We start from the raw sequence: 25,839 nt of genomic DNA, 5'->3' as shown, positions 1-25,839 counted from the left end.
ATGGTCTGATTAACCACTGACCAATCATTTTATGCCACGTGGTATGCTTAGTCATAAAACTCCAATAGAATACAACTAACCCTGTCTCCAAACAGGGCCCAAAACTGTTATAGTAAACCCAGTAAAACGTCCGTGTCATGCAAAGTGAAGAGAAGAAACTTTTTATTATTAGCTTTCCGATACACTTAACATTTCTCACAGAGCGAAAAATAGAAGAATTTCCCCGAAAATCATTTGCTCTTTTTTCTTCTGCGTCCTCTGCGATCTCGGGAACTAGGGTTTCGGCGATTTCGAGTTCTTCATTTTTCTTCTTTGGATTTCAAGATCGCCTCCTCGCTCTCTGTGAGTTCTCATTGACCTTCGTTGGTTCATGCTGTTAACTTTTTTTTTTCTTTGATCTTGATCGTAATTAGGTTTCATATTACGATGATCCGCGTTTTGGAATTTCTTTTTTGCGATGAGATTCGAGTTGATTATCTGAGGTTTGAGATTTTGTTGATCCGTATGTGTATTCTGTTCTTGTTTACTTTGTGGAAAGCGGGATTTTATACTTGATTGATTACTTGAAGTCTAATGAGAAAAGCAATAATCAAATATGGATTTTGTTAAAGTGAATCTTGATCTAGAGGTTGTTTACTTATATCATTTTTATCTTTTCCTGAGGAAATTGGATAGTGATCAGATGTAGTGTATCTTCTTGTGTGGATATTGGATAGTGATCTGATGTAGTGTATCTTCTTATATGGATATGATATATGAAATTGAGTTCTTGACAAGTTGAGGCACTAACTTTGACTGGTTTGGTTTCTGAAGGATTAGTGGATTGAATAATTTGTTTGGTTTAGTTGTTTGTGAAGGATTTGTAATCTTGTGTGATTAAATTGCACACGAGTTTGAATGGTGTTTTCAAGATCAGTCCTCTAGGGTCTTCCTCTTTTCATCTAATCAAAGGTCATAGATATGATATGTTTTGGGTTTGTCAGTTACACTCTCACCATCAACTGAAATTTTTTGGTACAACAATTAGCTTATCCTTTGAGTAAATTCAAAGTAAAGTAAGACCCAGGATTTTATCTCTTTATTAGTGGAATCCCAGCTTATTTTGACATGAAAGCTTTATATTTTTGTTTCATCCATGATTACATTATTAATATTGTCTGACAATATCCGGTTTTGCATTTCTTTCAAAGTAGCAGATTTTTATGAATTGAGACCATGAAGCCAGGATTGTCTTCTTTGAATCCCTATGCAGCAGCATACATTCCACTCTCCAAAAGGGAGACGGATGATAGAATGTATGTGACGACGAAAGATTCTAGCCGCAGCAATGAGGCAGTCTGGTTTGGGACCCCACAGAATAATTCCCAGAATCAACAGCATAGCAAATCTTATCTTGAATCTGATGCCCCTGGTACTGCAAGACTCCCCAGTCCAAAGTCATTTGCTGTAAAGAGCTACCCTGCCCATGGTTCTTATGGTTCATCTTCACAGAATGTGAATGAAGTGGCAGCACATGAAGATTTTGATATGGCTTTGGATTATCTTGAGATGACATTTCCTGGTATATCTGATCAGTCCCTTACTGATGTTTATTTGGCAAATAAGGGTGACCTGGATGCCACCATTGACATGCTGAACCAACTTGAGGTGAGACTTCCATTTTTTTTTTTTGGTGTAGTTAAATATTCTTCATTCGGTAAAGTCATACATTATCCTCTACCATCTGTCCATCTACAATTATGTTGCTATGAATTACATTATAAATAATTAAATAATGCTGCTTGCAATTTTGAAACAGTTACAGGTCAAAATTGGAAGGTCTTTATCCAATTTGAAGCATAAACTGTGTATGTGTTCATGTCACCGACTAATTAAAACAAAAAAGAATAATCAAGCTCCTCGTTTTCTTTGAAAATTTTCTCTGTTGCAAGTTCATTTGACTTTGCATGCTTTGTCATGTTGGTAGGTGGTGCAATTACTGTGTGATTTAATTGACTCATAGTGACAGTAATATGTTTTGCCATGTTGATTGTTTATGACATTTCTTATTTATATGAGAAATCTTGCTCCCTTGATATAATTGTATATTGGACAGGTAGTGAAACTCTATATTGGACAAGGAAGAATGGTTTTCGATTGGCTAGAATGTATTTAACTTGTTGTTTGGTAGGCGAGTTTTATTATGAACTTTATAAAGTTGAGAATATTCTGGATATCCATCTCCGGCTGTTTGTTTCCTGACATCAAACTATAGCAATTTTGTGTCTATGTTTATCAACATCAGCTCAGAGATAAACTCTATCATTTGGCTTACATGTTTGGATTATTTGCCTTTACTATAATTCTTTAAGAACACTTCAGGTTAACTTTGGCACTCATCCTGAAAATTGGTTTGTCTCTTACAGTTCTACACGGTTGAGTCTTCTGAAAGTCTTCCAGACACTTTGGACATTGGAGATGTTTCTGAATCTGGGTTGCCAGGCAATAGTGCATGGAAACTGAAGAATGTAGCAGGTGAAGCCAGCGGTTCACCCAACTCGTAGCTCCTATCGTCATCTCCTGTTCGTTTTTTGTGGAAAACAAAGAAGAATGTCAATTGTCTTACCTTGACATGTTTGGTTTATGGGCAACAAGTATATAAATAGAGGATCTTATCTTGGGGTCATGGACATCATGCACACATAGTTGTTTGATAATGGTTGTATAGCTTCTTAGATGCTTGTTCTTAATCTCTCATTAACATTTTTCTCGACACCTTCGGGTATTATGGGCCAAAAGCTCACGGTGCAAACGTCATGCTGCTTTACGGTTTTCTGCAATGAAAAATGATGTGCTTCTGAATGTCGTATTGTACACATACTTCACGCTTTTATCTTATATATATATAAGCAAAAGGAAGAGAATGGTGAAACATTCAAAGTACCAAAAAATGTCTTTGGTTAATGCAAACATTAAGAATTGAAATTATTAATTAAATGAGGATAATATGATAAATTCACTTTTTTTTCAAATTAAAAAAAATTAAAATTAACAGCAAAATTAGATAATAAGTCCTATTTCTACGGAATATATTATCTTTTCTTAATTTTAAAAATAAAATATAAAATATAAAATAAAACCAATTGGTACATGTGCGAGCGAGTGCCAAGGGCTAGTTTTCTTAAAGGGAAAGATTGAGGCTAGGCCCCAAAAGGCCTCTCCCATTGTTTTTTTTGTTTAAAGAAATTTCGCTTGAATTTCTTTTTTTTTTAAAAAAAAAACCTTCGTTCTGCCTTATAAGTTGAGGACCTTTGACATTCTGAAAAGTGCAAACCACAAGACTTATTATGTCATGTCGGACTATTTTAATTTTATTTTGTCTGAAAAATTTACCACAAACATTTAAATTACTCACAAAATTCAACTCATTCATCACAAGCCAAACCAAAGTCCAAATTTAATTCTTTCTCATGGGTTACGAGCCAAAAGTAAAATTATGTAAAAACCAAACCCTCTTTAAGCTACAAGCCTCCCATTTTACGACCAGCTCACGTTTGGATTTCTTTTCGTTCTTCTTCTCCGGCTTACTTAGTTGGAGGCTTGGGAATTGGAGAAGTAATCCAGACGTAGCCTCACTCTTGAGCCGTCATTGTTATGTGATAATGTGAGGCACTCAGGGTTCAGCTAATTAAATTACAGACTGTTTGTTTGTGCGGTTAATTTGTAGAGGTGCCAGAAATATGTCCGTGAGCTTCGGTAGTTAAAAAAGATACCACATCCATCAAACGCGGTCTTAACTCTTAACAAAACATACACTAAAACAAACAAGATTGCATCGTCGAGTCATCGTCATATATTAATTCCAATATCAACAATTCTGAAGAAGACTAATCTAATCATTTCTGAAAGAACCCATTTCACCATTTGCTTCTTTCTTTCTGAGCCGCAGACAATCTTTGACCATCTTGAATTGTGTGATTTTGGCTTTAGAGAGAGAGAAAGAGAGGTGGATGCTGATCTGGGTTTTTGTCAAAGGTTGTAGCTTTGAAGAATTGCATCTGATCTGATAGTGATTGAAGATCAACAATCTTTTTTTGTCTGGAGGTATAGAAGATGGGGGTGGATTATTATAACGTATTGAAGGTGAACAGAAATGCTACAGAGGATGATCTAAAGAAGGCTTATAGGAGGCTGGCCATGAAATGGCACCCTGATAAGAATCCTAATAACAAGAAAGAAGCAGAAGCCAAATTCAAGCAGATCTCCGAGGCATATGAGGCATGTTCTCTTTCTTTCTGCTATTTTTGTTATATGTTCATTCTTCTATATGCATATTTAGATAGGTAAACAAATTTTTAAAGGCAAAATAAACAGAAGAAAAAGGTTTAAGCTTGTTGATTTTGTCAATTTTCATAGTTCAAGACTTCATACGCTGGATGATTGCAATGCAAATGTAGGATAAGAAAGAACAAAACTTTAATGTTTCTGAAAGTTGGTTTTTATTCTTTGGAGAATTGGGTAGTCAGCCAAGAATGATTACAATGGGACTTCAAATAATGGGATTTATAGCATTTGCGTAACTCTTAAGAAGATCAAGTAATTAATTGTGTCAGGCTCAATTCAGGTGGACTTTTATTTTCTGTTCCGTCTTCAACAAGGAATTCTTTAAGAACCAAATGGGTGTGGTTGATCAAAATTAAAAGGAAAAAAAAAAGAATGAAAGCATCTATGCTTATTCATATCAAGCAGTGAATTGATTGGGATGTACAGAGTGAAAATAACAGAATGAAATGTTTTTTGTGAATTCAGGTCTTGAGCGATTCTCAGAAAAGAGCAATTTACGATCAGTATGGCGAAGAAGGACTGAAAGATATGCCCCCTCCAGAAAGATATGCAAATGGAAATGGAGGTGGATCAAAAGGATTTAATCCTAGGAATGCAGAGGATATATTTGCAGAATTCTTTGGAAGTAGTCCTTTCGGATTTGGGTCAACCGGACCTGGGAGGTCTATGAGATTCCAATCTGATGGAGGAGGGGGAATGTTTGGCGGATTTGGAGGAAACGAAAATATTTTCCGATCATATAGTGAGGGTGTTACACCAAAGAAACCAACAGCAGTGGAGAGCAAATTGCCTTGCAGCCTTGAGGAGCTGTATACTGGATCAACAAGGAAAATGAAGATCTCAAGAACTGTGGTTGATGCAAATGGGTAATTCATTTTAACACAGTCCCCAGTTTATTTCTTTGTTTCTTTTATTGCTATAGATTAATTGGTTATAACTTATAATTTAAATAGGAATCGGATATAGCAATTAGTACTTCCAGTATTTCATCTGCCTTACATGGTAGTTATTTATGATTCTAATGCTAGTCAGTTTATTAAATGGCTCAAGTGAGCATCTATTTAGCTAAGATATGATCTTTATAAATGATAATCCTCTTTTTTTTTTTTTCTCATTGGGTAAAATGAAATTTCCAGACGTCAAGTGCCAGAACAAGAGATATTGACCATTGATGTGAAGCCAGGATGGAAGAAGGGAACCAAGATTACATTTCCAGATAAAGGTAATGAGCAGCTTGGCCAGCTGCCAGCAGACCTTGTTTTTGTGATTGATGAGAAGCCCCATGACACATACAAGAGAGACGGCAATGACCTCATTGTGAACCACAAAGTGACATTAGCGGAGGCATTGGGTGGAACCACAGTGCATCTCACCACGCTGGATGGTCGTGATCTATCCATCCCGGTGACTGACATTGTGAGCCCGGGCTACGAACTTGTTGTTGCCAGGGAGGGCATGCCAGTACCAAAAGAGCCTCGTAACCAGGGTGATTTGAAGATCAAATTTGAGGTGAGGTTCCCTACAAGATTAACCCCAGAGCAAAGAGCTGGACTTAAACGAACTTTGGCCGGTTGAAGAGTATGTCATGACCTTTTCCATTGTAAATTGGCCAACAGTTGGGGTAGCATTTGAAGTCACATACATACAAGTCAAAGCTGCATTTGTTTAGATTGTAGGCTGTGCTTTATCTGCACTGGGATGAATGCCGGCATTTTAAACAGTGATGTGCCAAATTACCTATTGTTTGATATACATTCATTATTTTTTGTATATTTTGTTGTCAGCAATCAGTGTTAGGTTCATGTATTGTGTCATTGCTTGTATCCTTTTAACTTTTCTTTTGCTATATCCTTAACTGTTCTGTATTTTTTCACAATATAGTTTCCTACAAGGCAGATGCACTGAGTCAGTCCCAACCATTAATCTGTATTCAGAATAAGAAAATCTCAGATCAAGTTTTTTCCCAGGAGATTTTGGGTGTTTTTTCCTCTCATCCACTGCCCTTGCTTTGCTTTGCTTAAAATGGTGGGTAGTCCCAGGATTCCAACATAACTAGCTCCACTGATTATTAACAGATGGCAAATGACAGGAATTGGACCCTTCCCCAAAATTGTCATAGAGCATGAAATACCAACAAACATGCATGTTGTCCTAAGGATCTTGAACCTCACAAGTGTTCTCTTTATTTTTTTTTTCTTTTTTTTTTTCTGTTGGCCATGAGACGCTGTGCAGGTAAAAAGCCTTTTCAAGAGAACCTTTGTTCAGACGGGAATAGGCATTATTACAAAAATAAATAAATTGTCACCAAAAGTAAACAAATGATTCTCACAACTTAAATATCCATGTGGTCTGATGCCTCACCACTTGCAATGACATTTACTTGTCTTTTTGTCCTTGTTTAGCTCATTCTGAAAGATACGAGTTTGTATGCATGAATAAAGTTGGGGGTCTTTAATGCTCTATGATAAATAAATAAAAATAAAAATAAAATCATTTTTTTGTGGCAAATCTATTATTTTTGCTTACATTGTCATTTATTATAACAGCTCAACCGTAAGAATAAATGGAGAAGAAAGGAGAAGGTATAACTGTACAAACAAGAATCCATCTATTATTATCTAACTACAAATCATGGAACCTCTCTCTGATCTTTACATCCATGCGTCGTTGAAATGCAAAAATCATTTTTACTTACATTGTCAACAAACAAGAGCTCCACATTGCCATTTCAACACTGTCAAAGCCTCAAAGGCAGCTCTGCCTGCGTGCATCTCCACCAAGCTCCTCATCACCTAAGAAAAACAGTTACAAAAAGGAAGGCTTGAACTTGGACAATCATCCATCCATTTTGAAACAAGATTCTTGCATCAGCGTACTTGAAGCCAAGAAGGGTCATACATTCTGTGCCTAAAACATAGTGTTGGCCACTTCATTGCCCACCCTACTATCACTGCGTTGCTGAGTGCCACTGATCGCGGAGAGAGAACCCAAAATGCTCTCACCAACCTCGCTCTTGCAAAGGGGACAAGATGCATTGATCTTCAACCACTTATCCACACACTCCTTGTGGAAAAAATGAGAACATGGCAACTCTCTCAGCTCATCATTGTTTGAGTATTTTGCCAAGCAGATGCAACAAACCTGTTCAATTTTACGACATTATTAGTAATATCGAGTACAATAGCTGGGCAAAGGCTTCCCAAAAAAAGAAGGAAAAGGGAACCACTCTGTAAAGAAAAAAATACATAATACTTTTATTAACCATACCACCAGGCAAACATATCTGGTAAAATCTAGCATCAAACCACCCTCTACTAAATTTTCAGTAGGGTACTACTAGATTCCAAGACAAATAGTGACACCAAGAAATGCCAAGTCAAAACACATTTGATAGTTTCAGTGTAAAGAGTGTCAAACATTTAAAATCTAGTCTCCAATTTGATCAGGAACTTGACTGACTGGATACAGAATCACTACACTCAAATTAATATGGGAGGAAGCAGGTTTCAAATGGCATGTCATGTTATAATACTACTATCTTAGTGTCAGAGAAGAAAAGTAATTCACCAAGTAATATCATGCATTCATTACTCATTTAATCACTAGTCACTAGTCAGGCATAGGTCCTAAATATATTGTGAAGACTTGTACTTCGCTAAACTTGCTGGACCATACATACCGCATCCTCTCCAGAGATCACACGCTCCTTCTCAGTTCCTGCAGCCACAACACCACCTTCAGAGACACCTGCGCTGCTGCTATCTCTATTGTCACTATTTTTGTTTTTCTTTAACTTGAACTTGTATGTTGGCAGAGCATTAATTGATTCAGGTGTGGCTCCTCGTGCCTGTGTCAGGTCTTCTCGAAATCCAAGGACAGATATTATACAAGGAAGACAACAGCAGATTGTTGCGCACAAAATGAAAGGCATGGCATATCCGATACAACTAAATGTAAGAAATACTATACATAACCTGCATGGAGAAAAATTGATATGATCTCCCCACTCAAAAAATCCAGAACTGGAAAAGTAAATCAGCTTGATGAAAGTACCTGTATAGGTTAGGAGCCTCACTGGCAGATGAGTGCCCACCAAAAATCCAAACATTGCCAACTACGAACCAAACCGCAAAGAAACAATCCAATGCCATCTTAAAGTATTCCACAAGTACCTTGACTCTGTTAGACAAAAATGACCTCACGTGTCAGACAACTTTTTCCAGTACTAGCTTCCTTATTAAACTTGCAACTCAAGTTACCTTCTCAAGACAAGGCAAACCGAGTAACATAATTTCTAACAAATAGACACATAGGCTTCTCATGGATAAACAATTTAAAATATAGAAAGAATCATAAAGCAATAACACTAACCTGATTAAAACATAAATTGAAAGGGAAAGTAACTGTCAATTTCTAAAGGACTATACTAAATCAAACAAAATTTACCGTTCTCTTAAAATAGACAATAATTACCACTACAGAAGATCTTGACATTAATTTAAAGCAACAAGTGACACAGACCAATATGGATTTAGCTCAAATAAATTGGAATATTCTTCAGGTAAAAATATAAATACGAAAAAATAACCCATGAATGAGACAGCAACATTGGAGCTTCATCAATATGGTTGTAAACTTGTAACAGAGAGAAGCAAAAAGAAAACTCCAGATACCAAGATCCTTTCACACAAAGGATTTGTTACAGATCCCTAAACTGTACCCATGTTGTGTAACTTCAACATGTGCGTTCAAGGAATTTTAAACCATCAAGACAAGAGGAACCCAAATTGTGTGAACTCCCAAAACATGTAGGCTCCCAAATTGTGTGAAAATCCAAACCATCTCTTCTTTTAACCTCTCATTTTCTGTAAGCTCCCACTGATATCTCATAATAGAGACAACAAAAGACATGAGCGAGCCTTTATGATGAACTATCAATATGGCACTTATGACAACTTAATTTTAACAATGAAAACCGAGCGTACTCATCTCCAAGGAGTTTAATTACTTTCTTTTGGGGTCGGGAGAGGGATTGGGGTAGGTAAGGGGCACAACAATATGACTGTTCTGAAAGAATCATTCAATGCAGGCACATTGTAATTTCACTCAAAATGATGCAGCCACAACTCTAAACATAGTCTATGATAATGCCAAGAAACATGCCGTCTCTATAATTTTAAGTCTACATGGAGCTTCAACCTTCATTGAATAAAATAAAATGTTTTAAATATCATTAATAATCATGCAACTTAGGAAGAGAATCACAAAATGTATGCCAAACAAGGACAATATATTTCATTTTATAAAGCACAATGCCTGAAAAACAACAGTAAACCATACCTTCTGCTTAGCACTTCCGAACTTTGACTGCTTCTAGAAGATGCAGTGGTAGTCTGAAGATCTCCTTCAGAAGTCCTAGAAACAGAAAGAGAAAATGGTCTTGCTGGTACATTAATCTGAGAACTGTGACGGGCTTGAGCAGAATCTTGTTCTGAAACCTGGTTGCGGTGACAATAGCGCCAATACAGAAGAGGAAGAATAGCAACACATCCAGATGCATAACCAACAATCCATGCAAACAATGGAGTGCGAGGATGCTCATGCCTTGACAAGGACAAAACAACAACAGATGCAACAATTTGGCTCAGAGTAAGAACCAGTTCAATAGATATCCATAATCCAGAATTCAACGGACTTCTGCGGCGGCGAGTATCCCCTCTCCTTCCTGTTGCATTGTTCCTAGAGTTTGATCCATTAGAGGAAAAAATTGAAGGTTGAAATGTGGGTGCTCTTGGACTAGTTGAAGGTCTGTCTTCTTGCTGTGATGCATGTTAAGCTATTTAAAGATCTACCATGTGGCAAGCTAGATGAGGAGGCATCACTACTCCCAGTTATGTCAATAATATGCTCATTTCCGTTCATATCTTCAGGTCGTGATTGCTCCATTAATAACGAGGAAGTATAAGTTTGACTTTCAAGGGGAAGCTTCAATGACGCAACATCCATCTAAGTCCACCGAGACAACACTGAACAGGAATGCATAGATCTTTAGAGCAAGAATCCCACCTTTATGTTCGTCTCCTCAAATGTGCTAACCAAATTTCACTCTCGTCCTGAAGACCTATGCTGAACCAACCAACATAGATTATGTGGCACCACGAGATGCGGAAAGCTTAACAATATCAATCCTGTTCAAGAGCAAAATATTAAATCAGAATTGTATTAGTCATATCCTCAAAGCAACATTTTGCTTTTGATAGAAAAATTATAAAAGAGGTACAATGGGAAAATAAGAATCCAAGGACTTTGTTAGTTCAACCAGTGGAAACAATCAATAAAAAAACTCAAATCAGGGACTATGCTAAAAAATATTATTGTTCAACAACAAAATTCTACTCACAGTTCAACTCCCTACTCTTTTCCTAGATTTTCTCAGCAACCAAACAGCAGGTATCAGTTCACCCTTTCTTTCTCTATAGCATAACGTTCAAGAATTTCCCAATGGGTAAACTTATGCCTTCAATTGAACAGTTGATTAATACCATTTCAATAACATATACCAATCGAAATCCTAAAATTCAAATGTGCTAATTATTCTTCAAGAACGACCCAACACTCAAAGAATCGAAAACACAACAACCCACTTTCAAATTCAAAACCTAAACCCAAAAACAAAAACCATTTTTCACATAAATTATTGATTCCCAATCTGCTTACGCATATACAATTACACATACATGGAGAGAGAGAGAGAGAGAGTACCAGATTGAAGCAGAGTGAGAGGGAGAAGAAGGTGTAGAAAATAAGGTAGCGCCGTCTGGAAATCGAGTGATTGCTATGAAATTTAGGTGGGTTTTTGTTGGTACTTGGAGGGAGCGAGAAATTTAGAGAAAAATAGCGTCGTGCTGTCAAGACTCAGCTTTGGACCTTCGTTGGGGAAAAGAAAAGAATTTTTCCTTCTTTTATAATTTTTAATTATCCCTTTTGCCTTCTTTTTTTTTTCTTTTTTAGCATTTTTCATTTTCGGGGTAGCTTCGGTTTCCGTGTCCTTTTTGGCAAATATCAGTTTCCTCCCTGAACTTTGTGGAAATTGTTAACGGCCCTGCTTATTGCTTACGTCATACTCCACCTGCCCCTCCTCCGCTAGTTGATGTCTCCCAACTCCAACCGGCAACTTCATGCTTCTTCTTCTTAATTTTCTATTTTCTTATTGGCTTTTTAAAGCAAATGTCAAACTAGTATTTTATACGGAAATACCACTATGACTATATTAAATGTATTTTTCCCTCTATGAGTTCAATTCAATATGGACAAATCCAAGGTATGCTTCACAAATCTAAACTCAACTACTTAAATATTTGTTTGCAATATGAATTTTCATTGTATAACTTTTCAAGATAAATTTAAATCACTTGCAGATTATAAGTACGTTTGAACGACCCTAATCGTTGATCAATATAAAACACATGTACGCGTAGATGTCAAATACCCTCCCTCTATCACAACAAACTAGTCCTGTATACGGAAAATAGCACTATGACTATATTAAATGTTTTCTTTTCTAAAACATCTATTGTAAAGTTTGACTAATAATTAAGGAAATTGAATAGTATATGAATTCTTATTTCTTGTTATTCTTGTTATTTCACATGCCTACGGATGACACTGTAAGCAACATAAATCTTCTTTTAGCTCTATCTTACTCAGAGGCCAAACACAAATACGACCATCATTCACAACAGACAATATTCAAATAGGTATTGGTTGAATTGCAATGCAAAAAAAAAGGTTAAGATTAAAGAAATTTGTCTCATAAAATCAGTGCTTTATGACATGCATACGTGATTTAGGCTAGTTGCTAAGGTTTTGCACTCACCCCCATTATTATTTTTTAAACAAAATTACATGTATTTTGGTATATTAAGTGAAATTGAAATAACAATAAGAAGAAAATATAATTTAGATATACTTTTTTGTTTGAAAATAATTGAAATCCACCATGTTTCTTTTCTTCCTATTTTAAGTATGATTGATTCTATACATATTGGTACTAATGCAGTGGCGGACCCAGACTTTCGTTCATCTGGGGGCTTAAAAATAAATCCAACTAATATATAGCAAAACAAAAAATATTTGAGCTTAAAGTGAACTTAGTGGTTGAGTTATCCACAAAATTATAGAATGAGTGAACTTGGTGGGATATCTATTCTTCTTTTATAACATATAATTTTTCTTTTTTAATATAAGTTTTGGGCTTAAAATGTATATATTGAATGGGCCATGTGGGGACTCCACCTGAGAATGACCTAAAATAAAAATAAAAAACGTGAGTTTGGGTGGGATTATATGGCTGCAACTTTTTTGTAAGTGTGGGCAAGTGCCCACAGTAGTCATTCATTGGGTCCACCAATGTACTAATGCAGTCAATGAATTAAAACCACACACACACACATATATATATACAAATTTTTTTATGCGGACATCTGGACGTTATTATCGTGACACCATATTTTCAGACTACCCTTTGTTTTTTGTGTGTTTATAAGATCCGCACGATAATAATCTGCTGACATTCAAATAAGAGAATAATTTATATACAGAAATTTTCCTAGTGGACATCCAAACGTTATTATCATGCAGATGTCATATATTTTGTAATACTCCTCCTTTTTTTTTGTATGTTTATAATAACATCCATATAGACAATCAGATAAGAGAATAATTTATATATATAATAATAATCTTAACTAAAACCCTTTCAAAATGGAGCCTAGATTTTGTTCCCACGAAAAAACAAATGAAGGCTAGATTTTCTACATGCATCATGAGACATTATGCATGTCGCAATCTGTATTATATTACAATAAATTTTCCAAGATGTCCCAATCTTCATTGTGATGTGTGATTCACAACATGCCTGTCAAAACAGAACAAGGAAATGAAAACTACCAAAGCAAATCTACATTACTACGTGTTATCAGTTTATCAATTCCATCATCCAGCTCACACTGAATGACAGAAACCCCTGTTTCATCCACCATTTAAATAACCAAAATAAATAGATAAACAAAAACCCAATTTCAAAATATTTTGGGGTAAATTAGTTTCATTTTTATCTAATTACACCTCATCTCACTTCATTAACACCCACTGTCCTAAAGAGACACCCTGCATTTCCCGAGAAAATGCCTTAATTTTCTCCTCCACCGTGGACAGCATCCAAAAAGAAAAAGAAAGAAAACACAGAGAAAAACAAGACAGTAAAAACCCAAAGATGGGTCCATTCATTTCTCTCTCACGGAGATCACAAACAATAATCTGCAACCCATAATCACAAAATAAGAAAGAAACTCCATAGATCTCCATCTCAGAATCTCTCTCTCTTTCCTTCCCCTACCTGCAAAAAATAAAAATAAAAACTCTTTCTTTTTTTCTTTTTCTTTTTTTGAAATCTTTCAATGTTGCCTTTCAGATTCAAACCTTTGCAATCAACATCAACCTGAAATAACCCCCACCTTCATGTATATTTACATGTCTTCCTCTCTCTCCCCAAATTTATTGAGAGGTTTCATGTTTGATTGGTGAGCTTCAAATGTAATCAACCTTGCATCCCTCAAAGCCCAAAATTTCATTGTTGTTCTTGTTCTTGTGCTGGTTTAAATCAGAATCTAACTACCCACATTGCCAAGATCTGATTTTTAATCAATGCCCACTTCAATTTCAAAACTTTGCCTCACTAAATCTCATACATTGTATCTGTTTGCTCCCCATTTAACCCCAGATCTATGACAGAGATCTAGGTTAGGGTTTGGTTTCCCCAAATTTCATAATTTATCATACTGCCCCTCATGGCTTTTTGATCTGAAGTCTCTGTCTTTATTTGATATTTTCATAAAATTCACCACAATGCTCAAGCAATTCCTCAGTAAACTCCCGCGAAAGGCGCTCAAATCGGATGAGCGGCCCGAGTCGCCGCGCACGAGCACGCCGCGGTCCAGCTCCCGGACCGGACCGTCCGGGGTGGGCGGAGGAACCCCTCGATCCAACGGTGGAGGTAACTTGGGCCCGGTTCGATCAAACGGCCCGAAACGCATGTCATCGGCGGTGTTCCCGGCGAGTGTGGTAGCCGGTATCGAGCCTTTGGTGCCATTCAAGGACGTGCCCACTTCGGAGAAGATGAACCTCTTTGTGAGCAAGGTGAGCCTTTGCTGTGTAACGTTTGATTTCACAGACCCAACTAAGAATTCTATAGAGAAAGATGTTAAAAGGCAGACATTGCTTGAACTTGTGGACTTTGTAGCATCTGGGTCGATGAGATTTAGCGAGCCTGCTATTTTGGCAACCTGTAGAATGTGTGCTATTAATCTGTTTAGAGTTTTCCCGCCAAATTACAGGAATGGTGGTGGGGGTGAAAATGATGATGATGAGCCCATGTTTGATCCTGCTTGGCCACATTTGCAAATTGTGTATGAATTACTGCTTAAATTCGTGACTTCTTCGTTTCTTGATGCGAAAATAGCGAAGAAGTATGTAGATCATTCGTTTATTTTGAGATTGCTTGAATTGTTTGATTCCGAAGACCCTAGAGAGAGAGACTGTTTGAAGACCATTCTGCATAGGATTTATGGGAAGTTCATGGTTCATAGGCCGTTTATTCGCAAGGCTATAAACAATATATTCTATCGGTTTTTGTTTGAGACTGAGAGACATAATGGGATTGCTGAGTTGCTGGAGATATTCGGGAGTATTATTAGTGGGTTTGCATTGCCGTTGAAAGAGGAACACAGAATGTTCTTGTGGAGGGTTTTGATTCCTCTGCATAAGCCAAAAAATCTGGGGTCTTACTTCCAGCAGTTGTCGTATTGTATCACGCAGTTTATAGAGAAGGAGCCAAAGTTGGCTAGTGTTGTTATAAAGGGTTTGTTGAAATACTGGCCAATAACAAGTAGTCAGAAAGAGGTGATGTTCTTGGGTGAGTTAGAAGAGATTTTGGAGGCAGTTAACATGGTGGAATTTCAGAAGGTCATGGTCCCTTTGTTCTGCCGGATTGGATGCTGTATTAACAGTTCCCACTTCCAGGTAACTGTCCCTTCAACTTTAGTGTCTCCTTCCATTGGATTTGTGTTTATTCATCAGTTTGACTCGTATTATCTTCATTTTGAAGTAGATTTCACACCTATAAGTTTTATGATGGACTTTAGGCATGTGTACATTATTGTTAAGGAATTTGATGATTGCTTCATGTGTTTGTCAAGGAATGTATTCTCGTCTTAGCTCATTCCTTGGAAAACAATTTTTAACTTATCTTAAATGTTTTCAGGTGGCTGAAAGGGCCCTTTTCTTTTGGAACAATGACCACATTGTCAACCTAATTGCACATAACCGTCAAGTGATTCTGCCCATCATTTTACCAGCTTTGGAGAGGAATGCTCATAACCACTGGAACCAAGCAGTGCTCAACTTAACTCTAAATGCCAGAAAGATGTTTGTGGAGATGGATGATCAGCTATTCCTCTCCAGCCATGCTCACTATATGGAGGAAGAAGCAAAGCAAAGTTCGGCAGCCAAGAAGCGGAAGGAAGCATGGGAGCGGTTGGAGAATGCAGCTAGTCTCCAGCCAGTAACTGGAACTACTGCTGTTCTGGTAACTTCCCTAGCAACCTCAATCGCCTGTTAAAATATTAACTTTTGAACTGATGTTATATCCCAACCGTTCCTTTTCCGGTATTTCCTCTCTGTTTTTTATGGTGGTGGGGAGATTACAAGTAATGTATGGAAAAATGGCTGTAGTTTGGGGGTGGGATTTTATTGTCATGGTCCTTTGGCAGCCAGTAGTTGTAACCTTGTTTCCATCGTGTATTCCTCTGCTGCTGTGTGGGATGTTAATTGTTTCCCTCAGAAAGGTTTCTGGGGAGGGCCATGCAGTGACTTTCCGCAATTTTCTGTACTACTACTAGCTTAATGGATTCCTTTTTGCCCTTTGTAACCCTTCTCGCTCTCCCTCTCTGATTCTCTGATGCTCAGCTATGTCTTTATCAAACCTATTATAGATCAATGTGTTTGTCAATGTCAAGTTATAAACCAAATTATAGTAGGCACTTTCAATTGTTGCTCTTCATGATTTAATGGGTCCCCCCTATAAATGCTACCTGATATGATGAAAGGTACGAATATGGGGTAATATAAAATAAAATAAAATAAAGTATTGGCAATATCAGACAGAAAGTGGAGACTTGAGATCTCTGAAAGATAAAGATGTAAGGATCATCGCATCATTTTCATCATGGGTTCCCCCATTGGCTGGCAGGTGGTTTGATTGAAAAAATATAAATATAAAAATAAGGTGGTGAAATGAGGGTGCAAGTAAGAAGTTTCTCAATGAAGGCTAACCGTTGATGTCCATTGCAGCAGCTCTAGGTTAAAATCTCATGGCATCTGGGTTTTCAACATCTTGAGCTGCTGAGTGCCCTTTGGGCCACCATTTTCAAGTATTTGGTTTCCCTGGAAAGCTGGAACTTAGACATGAAAAGGCAAAGTTGTCATGACCCCTTGTTAGGCAGATGGGAAAAGAAAGCTGAAACATCTTTCTGAAGCTATTATAAACATCTACACTACAGCCTCCGGATTATGAGGGGCTCTGTCAAATAGTACTATGCACCCAAATGAAAATGAAATTACAAGTTTATTACAAGTTTATTTATTTGGAATAATTGTGTGCTTACTAACACATACGGAATAAAAAAATACCGAGGCCATGATCATGAAGTAGTTAACCCATACCCAGTCATTTTCTCTCATATTCCTAACTCCTTCGATCATGCCTTTTATTGGAGTGGCATATTGTAATTAACACGCCCAACACAATTTTATAACCCGGCACATCTTTGAAACAATAAAAGACAACCTTGTCTAAGTCCATGTCTACAAACGGCAGCTTTGTCTTAAAAATGCAACAATAACAACGGTCCGTTGTCAGTTGGCTTAGCAAAAAAGATTATTGTTTGTCCTTGCCGAAAACAAACCAAAGTAGCCGTTTGTTTCGACAGACAAATTCTCAAGATGAACAAAGTTTTTTGCTAAAAAAACGTTTTGTTATCTTTGTAAAACACTTTTACTTGATTATATATATATTTTTTGTTTATATTAAACCCAACTAAGGATTGGAAAACTTGATAATTTAAAAATAAATAATAACAAAAAAAAGAGTCCGTTGCATACATCTGCACATATCACCTCTGTAGCTCACATTTTGATGATGGTAGGCAACAGGAAGTCATGCTTAGCACACAATGAGATAAGAATTCAATCAAATGATTGATAAACTATTTTTTTTTTTTCTTCATATATGAGGTTTTTGGATACATAATAATCAAGGAGCTGCAATTCCTATTTGGAGCCTGCAACCCATCGCAGTCACTCTTAGAACTTCCCAAGTGCTGAGAAGTTTTGATACATTATTTTGCCAAGAGGCAAAATGTGCTTGATCTAAAAAAAATGAGGTTACAAAGACAGATCTGGAAGCACCAGAATGAGATAACATTTAACAACGAAGGACCTACAGACGAACAGACAACAAAGTTAGGGTATGGAAAGTCAATGAACTTTCATGTTGGAGCTCTGGATGTCCCTCAAAGTTCCAGAATGCAGAGAGCTTCCCCAACTGATAAATATCCTGATCCAAGTCTTTGAGAAGAATCAGCGATTATTGATCTCGGAAAGAGCGAATCACCCGTTGTTTGGAGGTCAAAGTAGCCACAGACTTGAACTGTCAAGAAAAGAACTAAATCAAAATGCTGAGTATCAATGATGCACAACTAAACATTACTTTCAACATTAAAACGTGCCGTTTTAAGAATCTACACTCCTGCGGCGATATGAGCAGGCTTCACATGAATTTGTTAGGAGATGGTCCTTTTTAGTTCTATTAGTTTGATCTGAGAGCTGGGTGATCCGTCTTTTGACGAACACAAAAGGATCCTCAGAAGTTCTGAAGGTACTTCAGGCAATACTTCTAGTGTATGATAATAGGTTTTGCCAGATGCAATAACAGAATGAAATGTACAAGTATTGGTCTACCCAACATTCTGTTGGGCTTTGTGGTCAGTCAGCAAAATACCTTCTGGTGTCTGTACTTCTCACGTATTGCATTTAGGGACAGCCCTTGGTGTTCAGTTGCAAATCTTCCAGTGCAACAACTGTAGTTTTGAGCTCTGATGTTTTGTAAGAGGTATAGCGCTCTAAAGTAGGATTCTGCAAGAATCAAACATGAACGTTATTTTTGACAATTCTCAAAGAAGAGGTAAGTAAAAACCTTTACGAAAAGGCACAGAAATGCAAACCCATGGATGGTCAGACTGATCGAGTGTCCATCTGGCAAGGAACACAGCAGAGGCAGCAATGAGGGAAGGTAGGAACTTCAGGAAACCATATTCAGCAAGAGTCAACTCTGCTAAATAATTTGCCAATAACTCCAGTTCAACACAAGGAACCTGCGTAACAAATTAATTAAAATAAAACCATTTTCTTGTATGGCAATTGATTTTTCAGAAGTAGCGAATGGGGACAACACTCAATTTAGAATACCTTATAAGAAGCTTGTGCTGCATGAATGAACCTCCTGAAACACAAAAATAGGTTTATTGAACTCACTTTAAATGACATTTTCTAAGCAACATAGATAAAGCCTGGTGAGTGCATTACCTAAGAAATGTTTTTGTGGTGGGAACAGATAACTGGAAGTGCAAGAAATTTAGAACTTTACTCTCCATTTCTAATACCTGCAAGAGTTATTCAGGAACTTTATATGTCAGTATATAACTAGTGATGCCACTGGAAAGGAGGAAATATCAAGCAGGATGTTGGGCATTGCCATGTGAACTACAGAACTGGATTTTGCTTTTGAATTATGGTACGAAAACAAATCAAAGTTTTATGAGTCTAATGTAGGCAAAGTCTATGGCAAGATGAGATAAAAATCAACTGCAGCACCCAGGATCATGCAGTTGAAGTTGATGGAAATAAGAGAACTCCAGAAGGCTAACAGCATGCATGGAAAAGCCAAAAGCAGTCATAATTAGACATGTCATGTAGCCAAGTACATACCTCGTCTCTTGAGTAAGTATTGTCCGTGATGAAGCAAAATTCTTCGACTCGCGGTGCACATATTTCTTCATACTTCCTTTTGAGTCATAACAAAAAATACATACCCGTCAAGCAATGTAATGATGAAATAATCAGGAGAAAAATATTGTTATTGATTCCTTGTTCACACACGTGTGCCAGTGCACACACCACACACAAATATAAAGAAGTCTGTCCACGTATACCAAAGATGACTTCATGAAATAGCCTAAGTAAACATCCCTAAGGATTTATTTCATAATTAATTGACTACAAAAAAATTCATCACATTTCACTAGAAACCACCACCTATTCACCTAATATAGCACTTACGAGGCAATTAACGTGCAAGTGACTCCAAGCAGCTGGAGTCTTTGCTTTTCAACATAATTGTGAGAGAGAAACCGATCAATGAGATTTACTGTGAGGTAAAGTGTATCTGGAACCAGCTTATATTCTTCGGAAACCTGAAAGAGACGTAAGTTAGTATGGATGCTTCCAAACAAGGGCAAACCATTTCGTAGAAATACTATAGTCATTAGGTACATCCGATTATACTGACCTCTACAAGCCAATCAATCAAAATTCCTCGCATGCTTGGAGTGATATCTTGCTGCAATGTTTCCATATAAGTAGTTGACGGTCTTCGCTCCACCTGAGGAAGAATAAGTTTCCACTAAAAATCAGAATCAATTATGTTACTGATAGCAAATTAGTAGCTCACTAGTCCTTTAATTATTGTATGTTTCAAATTATATAGGAAACCTCACATTTCTCTGTCCTGTCAATACAAGTGAAGATTAAATATTGCAATAGTATTATGTTTATTAATAACGTCAGACTGTAGTAAAAGGGCTCCAACACTAACCTCTATAAGGCTTATATTACTGTATATATCAGGGGCATACAAGCTGCACGCTTGAGGATCCTTTAAGTTTGAGTCAATATCCACGATGTCCAGGTCATTTGAGGATCCCGATATCTCCCAAACCATATTTTCTTCTGCATAGTCCAATGAAAAACATCATCAAGCTTTGCTAATGTCAACATGAAAACAGAAGTCAGTAATAGAAATTATAAAGGTGATTGAGCAGTAATCTTCTTTCTGTAACAAAGGAAATTCCATAATTGCCAAAGCGTGCATCAGCAGGTTGCATCAACTTTTCACAACCCCTTTAAAGCCAATCAAAATTTCTTGTAAACTAATTAACTGAAATTTCAACACTAAGAAAGACTCAATTTTGCAATCAGAAGGCTCGGAACAAAACTTGTCATCTTAGACCTTGCAAGCATCCCTCTTATGAAGTACAGACAGAGAGCGGACACCCTTAAGTTAGCCAGTTTAAAAAGATAAGTCATATACTGTTGCACTCTCCTGAACAAATCTGAAGCATAAAATGTACCTTTCTTTTTGGGGTTCTGAAGTTCAGCAGGTTCTGCAGAAGGCTGTACTCTAAGCATCAAATCTGCTCCTCTATGTTGTCCCAAGATATGACACATACCCTGGGGTAGTGGCTCTTTTTCTCCCAACTTCACTGGCAAAGTGGCTTCTAGGGGTTCTGCCACCCTTATTTTGGATAATTCATCAGCTAACTTTGCTTTTGCGTCCTCTTGAACCACTGTACTTTCTTCCGAGACATTTGAGGCTGCCTTTACATTCTTTGCAAGACCTCTTCTGGCCTGCTTACTAGCCTGTCAGGGAGCAATACCAACAAATTCTAAGTTAAAATTACTTTAATGAACATACAGAAGCATGCTAGATCCTACACATGCTTAAACAATGGCTTTGTGTCAGAGACAAACCATATCCTCTTTTTCATTAATGGAGGTAACAATTAATTTTATTTAAAATCATGTGAGGCCTCTGGAGAAACATAGTATTAAATGACTATTCAAATTTTTTGCATATTAGAAAGGGAAATATGCAAATCTGTACCTGAACCTGAGAGGCATCAGTGGTGCATTTCACATATGAATTTTCACAGATGACGTTTGCTACATCTTTAAGAACTGCCCTCCTTTTATGCTGCAAGCCAATGGTGGCAATTGCAGATCCTTTGTTCTCGTCTGATGCTGCTCTTTTGGAATTTGCTCGAACACCATGCTTCTGATCTTCTTTAAAGAAAGGTTTTGAGGAGGACACTACCTCCCCGGAAGTGCCAAAGGCTTTAGCCCGTGCCCTTGTGATTCGGACGGTAGGCTCTTCAACTTTGGCAGCATTTGTATTTTCTTTATTCATCTTTGCCTACCTTGTAGAAGAGCAATGAGTGAATTCAGACCGAATTCTTGTTCATTGAACCTGCATTTTCAAATCAGTTGATGTCAACAAGAGATACTGCGTCATCCGCCACAAGCAAGCAGAACAAACCCAACCCTAGAAAGCATTCGGGGCCAAGTATGAAAGGATCAAAAAGACATGTTTTTTAATGATCATCAACAAAAATTTGATTTGTACATCGTCTTTTTGTGTAAGTTGATATCTCCTGTTAAACCAAATACTATTATCCATTTTACACAACACAACACAACAGAAGTTGGGAAGGCATCTTCGTCCCAATAATAAATCAAACCATTTTTTCTTCTATTGAAAAAGAAAAATCATGGTGCCTTACTCTGTTTTCCTTTGACAAAACCCATGACAGCTTGCAATAGAAGGCCTTAAATGAAGATAATACAAAGGGTCCTATACCACAAGCATAGAACAAATTTTCAGCTCTTCGTTCTTGTCGAAGCGAGAAAACCTTCGGAAATAGAAGAAAACAAGCGTTTTAATCCACCGTTGGCTGGTGTTACTTAAATTACAGGAGAAACTCACTTCAACCAAGCCCAGTTGACAAACATTTTTCATTTTTCGTCGGTCCAGAGTGCATGAAAGACAAATGTTTTGCAGCCTTCTATTTCTCTGACACATTTTTCCCAGTAACCAAACAGAAGAAAAAACATTTAATAAGAACCCGAGACACCGTAAAATCCAACCCCAAAACCCTAATTTCTTCAAAATTTTCAACTATCACCGCACCAGATCGTCAAAACCATAACAAAACATAAAATCGCAAACACATTTGACAAAAGGCGGACCAAATTCCAAATGATAAAAATGTAAAAAATATAAGAATTTAAAAGAAAAAAAATGGGAAGAGCCAGCGCTGAGATCTATGTAGCGAACCCGTCAGGCGTAAAAAGGACGTAGTTCCATTAGAATCTGGCGGTGGAAAACAGAGCGACGAAGCTTAAACACCTAGAATGCAAAAAACAACCCCAAAAAAAAAAACTATGCACGGCTATGCGTTTGGGAGCTGAGCTTACTCTGTTGGTGGGAGCTCCGGTGACGGTTTGAAGAGCTCGGGGGAAGAAGAAGAAGCAGAGGAAATATGGAGGCTAGCTTCGGACAGAGAACTGTGTGGAAGTGACAGTGAGTGTGAGAGAAAGAGAGAGAGTGTGTTGATATAAGTTGGGGGGGGGGGAGCGAGAGAGAGAGAGGAGCGTGAGCGGGACGGGATTTACAGTTTGAACTTCCAAAATTCCAAATGGAAGCCAAAAAGCATAAAATATATATTTTTTTTGTTGTTGTTTTGACTTATTTCCGCCGAGTGTTTTGTATTATTTTATTTCACTTTTTAACACATGAGGTGAGAACTGAGATTGTCTTTTGATGGGTTATGAATGTTTTTTTTTTCTCTTCAAGTATCTACCTTGTTATGTTATGTTCCTATATTGTGAATATATTAATTATCGATTCAGACATTAATACTAGAGAGGCGAGTTACTCACTTCGAGTTTGGTACATTTGCACTATTTACCGTAACATGACTTAACCGGTTAGAAACTTATTTTAATATAGAGGAGTTGTATTAACCAAGATGCTTAAATAGCATATATATATATATATATGAAAACTTGCGTGTCACGGGTTCATACTTATTTCTTTTTCTCTTCACATGTCAAGTCAGGTGAAGAGAAATATAGGTGAAGAGAAATATAGCAAGTATAAATAATTGATGTAATAAAATTTGAAGAATATGAGAGTGTTTGCAGTCTTTTTTTATTAAACTTTTGTCTTTTTTTAATTGTTCTTTTTGAATCAATTTGTAATATAAATATCCGGAGTATTAAATATGATGTGAAATGGGTTGAGCTGTAACAACCCATTTGAATAAGTGTTTAGAAAATAATATGGATTTATTTTCTCATTAATATATCATTGACCCTACTACAAGCAAGGGCACGCTGACCTCTAAAATTGTGTCGTACATGAAAATTTTGAAAGGTCCCTATCACCTATGCTATAGTAGGCTAGATGCCAATATAGGGGCAAAGGCCGCCGTCCCAACTCCCAAAGTCGGACTTTTGAATGAGGCATAGGTAGCCCTAATATGCGTACTTTATTTGGGCAGTTTTAATGACACATCCATTTGTTGCAATTCAAAATTTGGATTAATTTCTCTCTCCAATGCAGAAAATGTTTCGAGTTCAAATTTTCTGTTTCCCGTTAAAAAAATTAGGGTCTCGATATTTTTGTAGTAATGAATATCAGCCTTTGGATTTTGAGTCGAATTATTAAGAATTATGCATTTTTATGATCATCGATGACCACACGATGTATACATACACTTAACTAGTGGACAATTATACCTTTTTTCTATTTATAAAATTAAAAAAGTTTGAAATATGGTTGGTTTCGATTGAGTAAATTATGGTGTTTTAGTGATTCAAATTTTGTTCTCCCTATCCCCCATGAGAGAGGGAATTGACAAAAAGTCAAAATGGACTTCATATGAATCTCAACATTTTGAAACAAATGATTTCAGAGCAATTTGGGCAAACTCGACTGAATTTCCAGTTGGGTTTTCTTCAACATTGACAAATCAATAATCTTTGATTGGAAATGTATTTTTAAGACTGATCCAGTTAGCCCCCCCCATGTGTGGTGGTCAGGTTCAAATGGTTTCAGCATAAATGGAAAGGACTTGGGTTGTCTTATAATTTATGACAAACTTGCTGTTTTTGTCCATTATTTATTTTATCCATAACGATTTTAAAAAAAAAGGAATGTTAAATATTTATGTTTTTAAAATTATAAAAGGGAGAAAACATGAGAGTAATTAGAGATATTGAAGAAAAAAAAAATTCTTTTTTTTTTTGCATTTTCTTTAAAAACCACAAAATTCATTATCACTTTTGTAATCATAGAAATGTCATCCAACGAAGCCCTTAGATTTTGGATCGAGTCACTCAATATATGGTAAATGAAAAAAAATATATAGATTTTTATTTTCTAAAATCTAGTAAAAAATTTCCCAAATCTAGTGAAAAATTCACCAAATCTAGTGAAAAATTCCCCAAATCTAATGAAAAATCCCCCAAATCTAATGAAAAGTTTCCAAATAAAAAAATATAATAATTCTAGTCATATATGGAAATTATTATTATTATTTTTTGTGGTAAGAATTATATATGGAAAGTCTGAAATTAACAGGCAAATATCTGGTGGAAGTTATTTATTTATTGGAAAAAAGAAAGAATGGTTATCCTGATTCCTGAAGCCCATTTAAAAACTTTGCAGATCCAAAAGCCGAAGTGGTCCATTGTGGCCCTCTCTACGCACTCCTACGAGGTGGGCCCAACCCCTTTTCACACAGTGAAAGCCCTCAGCGGGAGGTAAAGTGTGTGTGTTTGATGAGGTCCCGACAAATCTATATTGGAAAAAGGCACTTGAAATAAAGTTTTAATTTCCAGACGAAAAAATATATATAAAGTTTTAATTTATTTGAAACGAATGATGAATGAATAATAATCATAAAAAATATTGACTTTAAATTCAAAAGGTTGTAATTATAAGAGAGAGTTTGGGTTTAGGCAGGCTCTTCCAAAAAGTGTAAATAAAAGATGGCCAATTCTGCTCCGCTCCTCGCTTATCACCTTTTCTACCTTGAGAAAACCTTTGGATTGTTTCTGACACGTTGCAATACCAAGTGGTAGGAACAACCTCACATAAGCTTTTCTCCGTATCGCTTGACTTAAGGCTAATAACATGTTTACTTGCACAACGGGAATGAAAAGCAACCATGGTCCCGGTAAAATTATGACTTTGATTCCTGATATAGGGGGAATTGAATTCTTGAGAGGTAGGTGGGATTAGGCAAGGATGAACAGGAATGAGCTTTTTTTACCCAAATTGTCCTCGTATATTTTGTGAAAACACCAAAATGCACATTATATGCCCTCTTTTTTTTGGTCGAAACCCATTATATGCCCTTTGGCAAAAGAAAAACAATATATATTTAAATATATTGCAAGTAAATAATTAAACTTATTAAAAATGAATATTTTTGCAAATATTTAATTCGATTTATTATACTATATAAAAAAGTTGGTAGGGGAAGCATGGGAGAACAA

General features: G+C 36.7%; 5 protein-coding genes across 7 annotated transcripts; 3 read left to right on the top strand and 2 right to left on the bottom strand.

The window, feature by feature from the left end:
- The first annotated feature begins 151 nt into the window (after positions 1-151).
- LOC103320021 (polyadenylate-binding protein-interacting protein 5) lies at positions 152-2,841 on the top strand. 3 transcript variants are annotated; one of them, XM_008221628.3, is made up of 3 exons: positions 152-342; positions 1,197-1,647; positions 2,406-2,841. In XM_008221628.3, the coding sequence occupies exons 2-3, from the start codon at positions 1,216-1,218 to the stop codon at positions 2,541-2,543; spliced, it is 570 nt and encodes a 189-aa protein (XP_008219850.1). In that variant the 5' UTR covers positions 152-342; positions 1,197-1,215; the 3' UTR covers positions 2,544-2,841. The 3 variants fall into 3 exon arrangements, with proteins under 3 accessions (XP_008219850.1, XP_008219849.1, XP_008219852.1); XM_008221627.3 differs by having other exon boundaries at positions 1,194-1,647; XM_008221630.3 differs by having other exon boundaries at positions 194-342; positions 1,191-1,647.
- A 933-nt stretch (positions 2,842-3,774) lies between these two features.
- Positions 3,775-6,137, top strand: LOC103320022 (DNAJ heat shock family protein). The gene is made up of 3 exons (XM_008221631.3): positions 3,775-4,257; positions 4,789-5,189; positions 5,460-6,137. Exons 1-3 carry the CDS (start codon positions 4,093-4,095, stop codon positions 5,896-5,898), a joined length of 1,005 nt encoding a protein of 334 aa, XP_008219853.1. The 5' UTR covers positions 3,775-4,092; the 3' UTR covers positions 5,899-6,137.
- A 605-nt stretch (positions 6,138-6,742) lies between these two features.
- On the bottom strand, positions 6,743-10,471 carry LOC103320023 (C3H4 type zinc finger protein). The gene is given in 5 exon segments (XM_008221632.3): positions 6,743-7,464; positions 8,003-8,297; positions 8,377-8,502; positions 9,664-10,151; positions 10,153-10,471. Coding segments are annotated over 5 exon segments (1,320 nt in total). The 5' UTR covers positions 10,330-10,471; the 3' UTR covers positions 6,743-7,230.
- A 3,037-nt stretch (positions 10,472-13,508) lies between these two features.
- On the top strand, positions 13,509-16,309 carry LOC103320024 (Protein phosphatase 2A regulatory B subunit family protein). Its single transcript, XM_008221633.3, has 2 exons — positions 13,509-15,402; positions 15,644-16,309. The coding sequence occupies exons 1-2, from the start codon at positions 14,230-14,232 to the stop codon at positions 15,998-16,000; spliced, it is 1,530 nt and encodes a 509-aa protein (XP_008219855.2). The 5' UTR covers positions 13,509-14,229; the 3' UTR covers positions 16,001-16,309.
- Positions 16,310-17,637: 1,328 nt separating this feature from the next.
- On the bottom strand, positions 17,638-22,887 carry LOC103320025 (cyclin-A2-1). Its single transcript, XM_008221634.2, is given in 13 exon segments — positions 17,638-18,088; positions 18,440-18,477; positions 18,480-18,573; positions 18,663-18,812; positions 18,907-18,940; positions 19,024-19,100; positions 19,426-19,501; positions 19,777-19,910; positions 20,006-20,098; positions 20,312-20,445; positions 20,847-21,135; positions 21,380-21,742; positions 22,750-22,887. Coding segments are annotated over 12 exon segments (1,485 nt in total). The 5' UTR covers positions 21,683-21,742; positions 22,750-22,887; the 3' UTR covers positions 17,638-18,025.
- Between the last annotated feature and the right edge of the window lie 2,952 nt (positions 22,888-25,839).

This window comes from Prunus mume, linkage group LG2 (assembly GCF_029339155.1).
Source record: "Prunus mume cultivar Tortuosa linkage group LG2, ASM2933915v1, whole genome shotgun sequence".
Classification (NCBI taxonomy): Eukaryota; Viridiplantae; Streptophyta; class Magnoliopsida; order Rosales; family Rosaceae; genus Prunus; species Prunus mume.
The sequence above is the reverse complement of the archived record's forward strand: the minus strand, read 5'-3'. Positions and strand labels throughout refer to the sequence as shown.

What these genes read in the sequence shown, in the direction of transcription:
- LOC103320021 (XM_008221628.3), top strand. Translation starts at nt 1,216, where the DNA reads ATGAAGCCAGGATTGTCTTCTTTGAATCCCTATGCAGCAGCATACATT. An exon ending in ACATGCTGAACCAACTTGAG is followed by an intron (nt 1,648 to 2,405) that starts GTGAGACTTCCA and finishes TGTCTCTTACAG; the next exon opens with TTCTACACGGTTGAGTCTTC.
- LOC103320022 (XM_008221631.3), top strand. Translation starts at nt 4,093, where the DNA reads ATGGGGGTGGATTATTATAACGTATTGAAGGTGAACAGAAATGCTACA. An exon ending in AGATCTCCGAGGCATATGAG is followed by an intron (nt 4,258 to 4,788) that starts GCATGTTCTCTT and finishes TTGTGAATTCAG; the next exon opens with GTCTTGAGCGATTCTCAGAA. An exon ending in ACTGTGGTTGATGCAAATGG is followed by an intron (nt 5,190 to 5,459) that starts GTAATTCATTTT and finishes TGAAATTTCCAG; the next exon opens with ACGTCAAGTGCCAGAACAAG.
- LOC103320024 (XM_008221633.3), top strand. Translation starts at nt 14,230, where the DNA reads ATGCTCAAGCAATTCCTCAGTAAACTCCCGCGAAAGGCGCTCAAATCG. An exon ending in TTAACAGTTCCCACTTCCAG is followed by an intron (nt 15,403 to 15,643) that starts GTAACTGTCCCT and finishes AAATGTTTTCAG; the next exon opens with GTGGCTGAAAGGGCCCTTTT.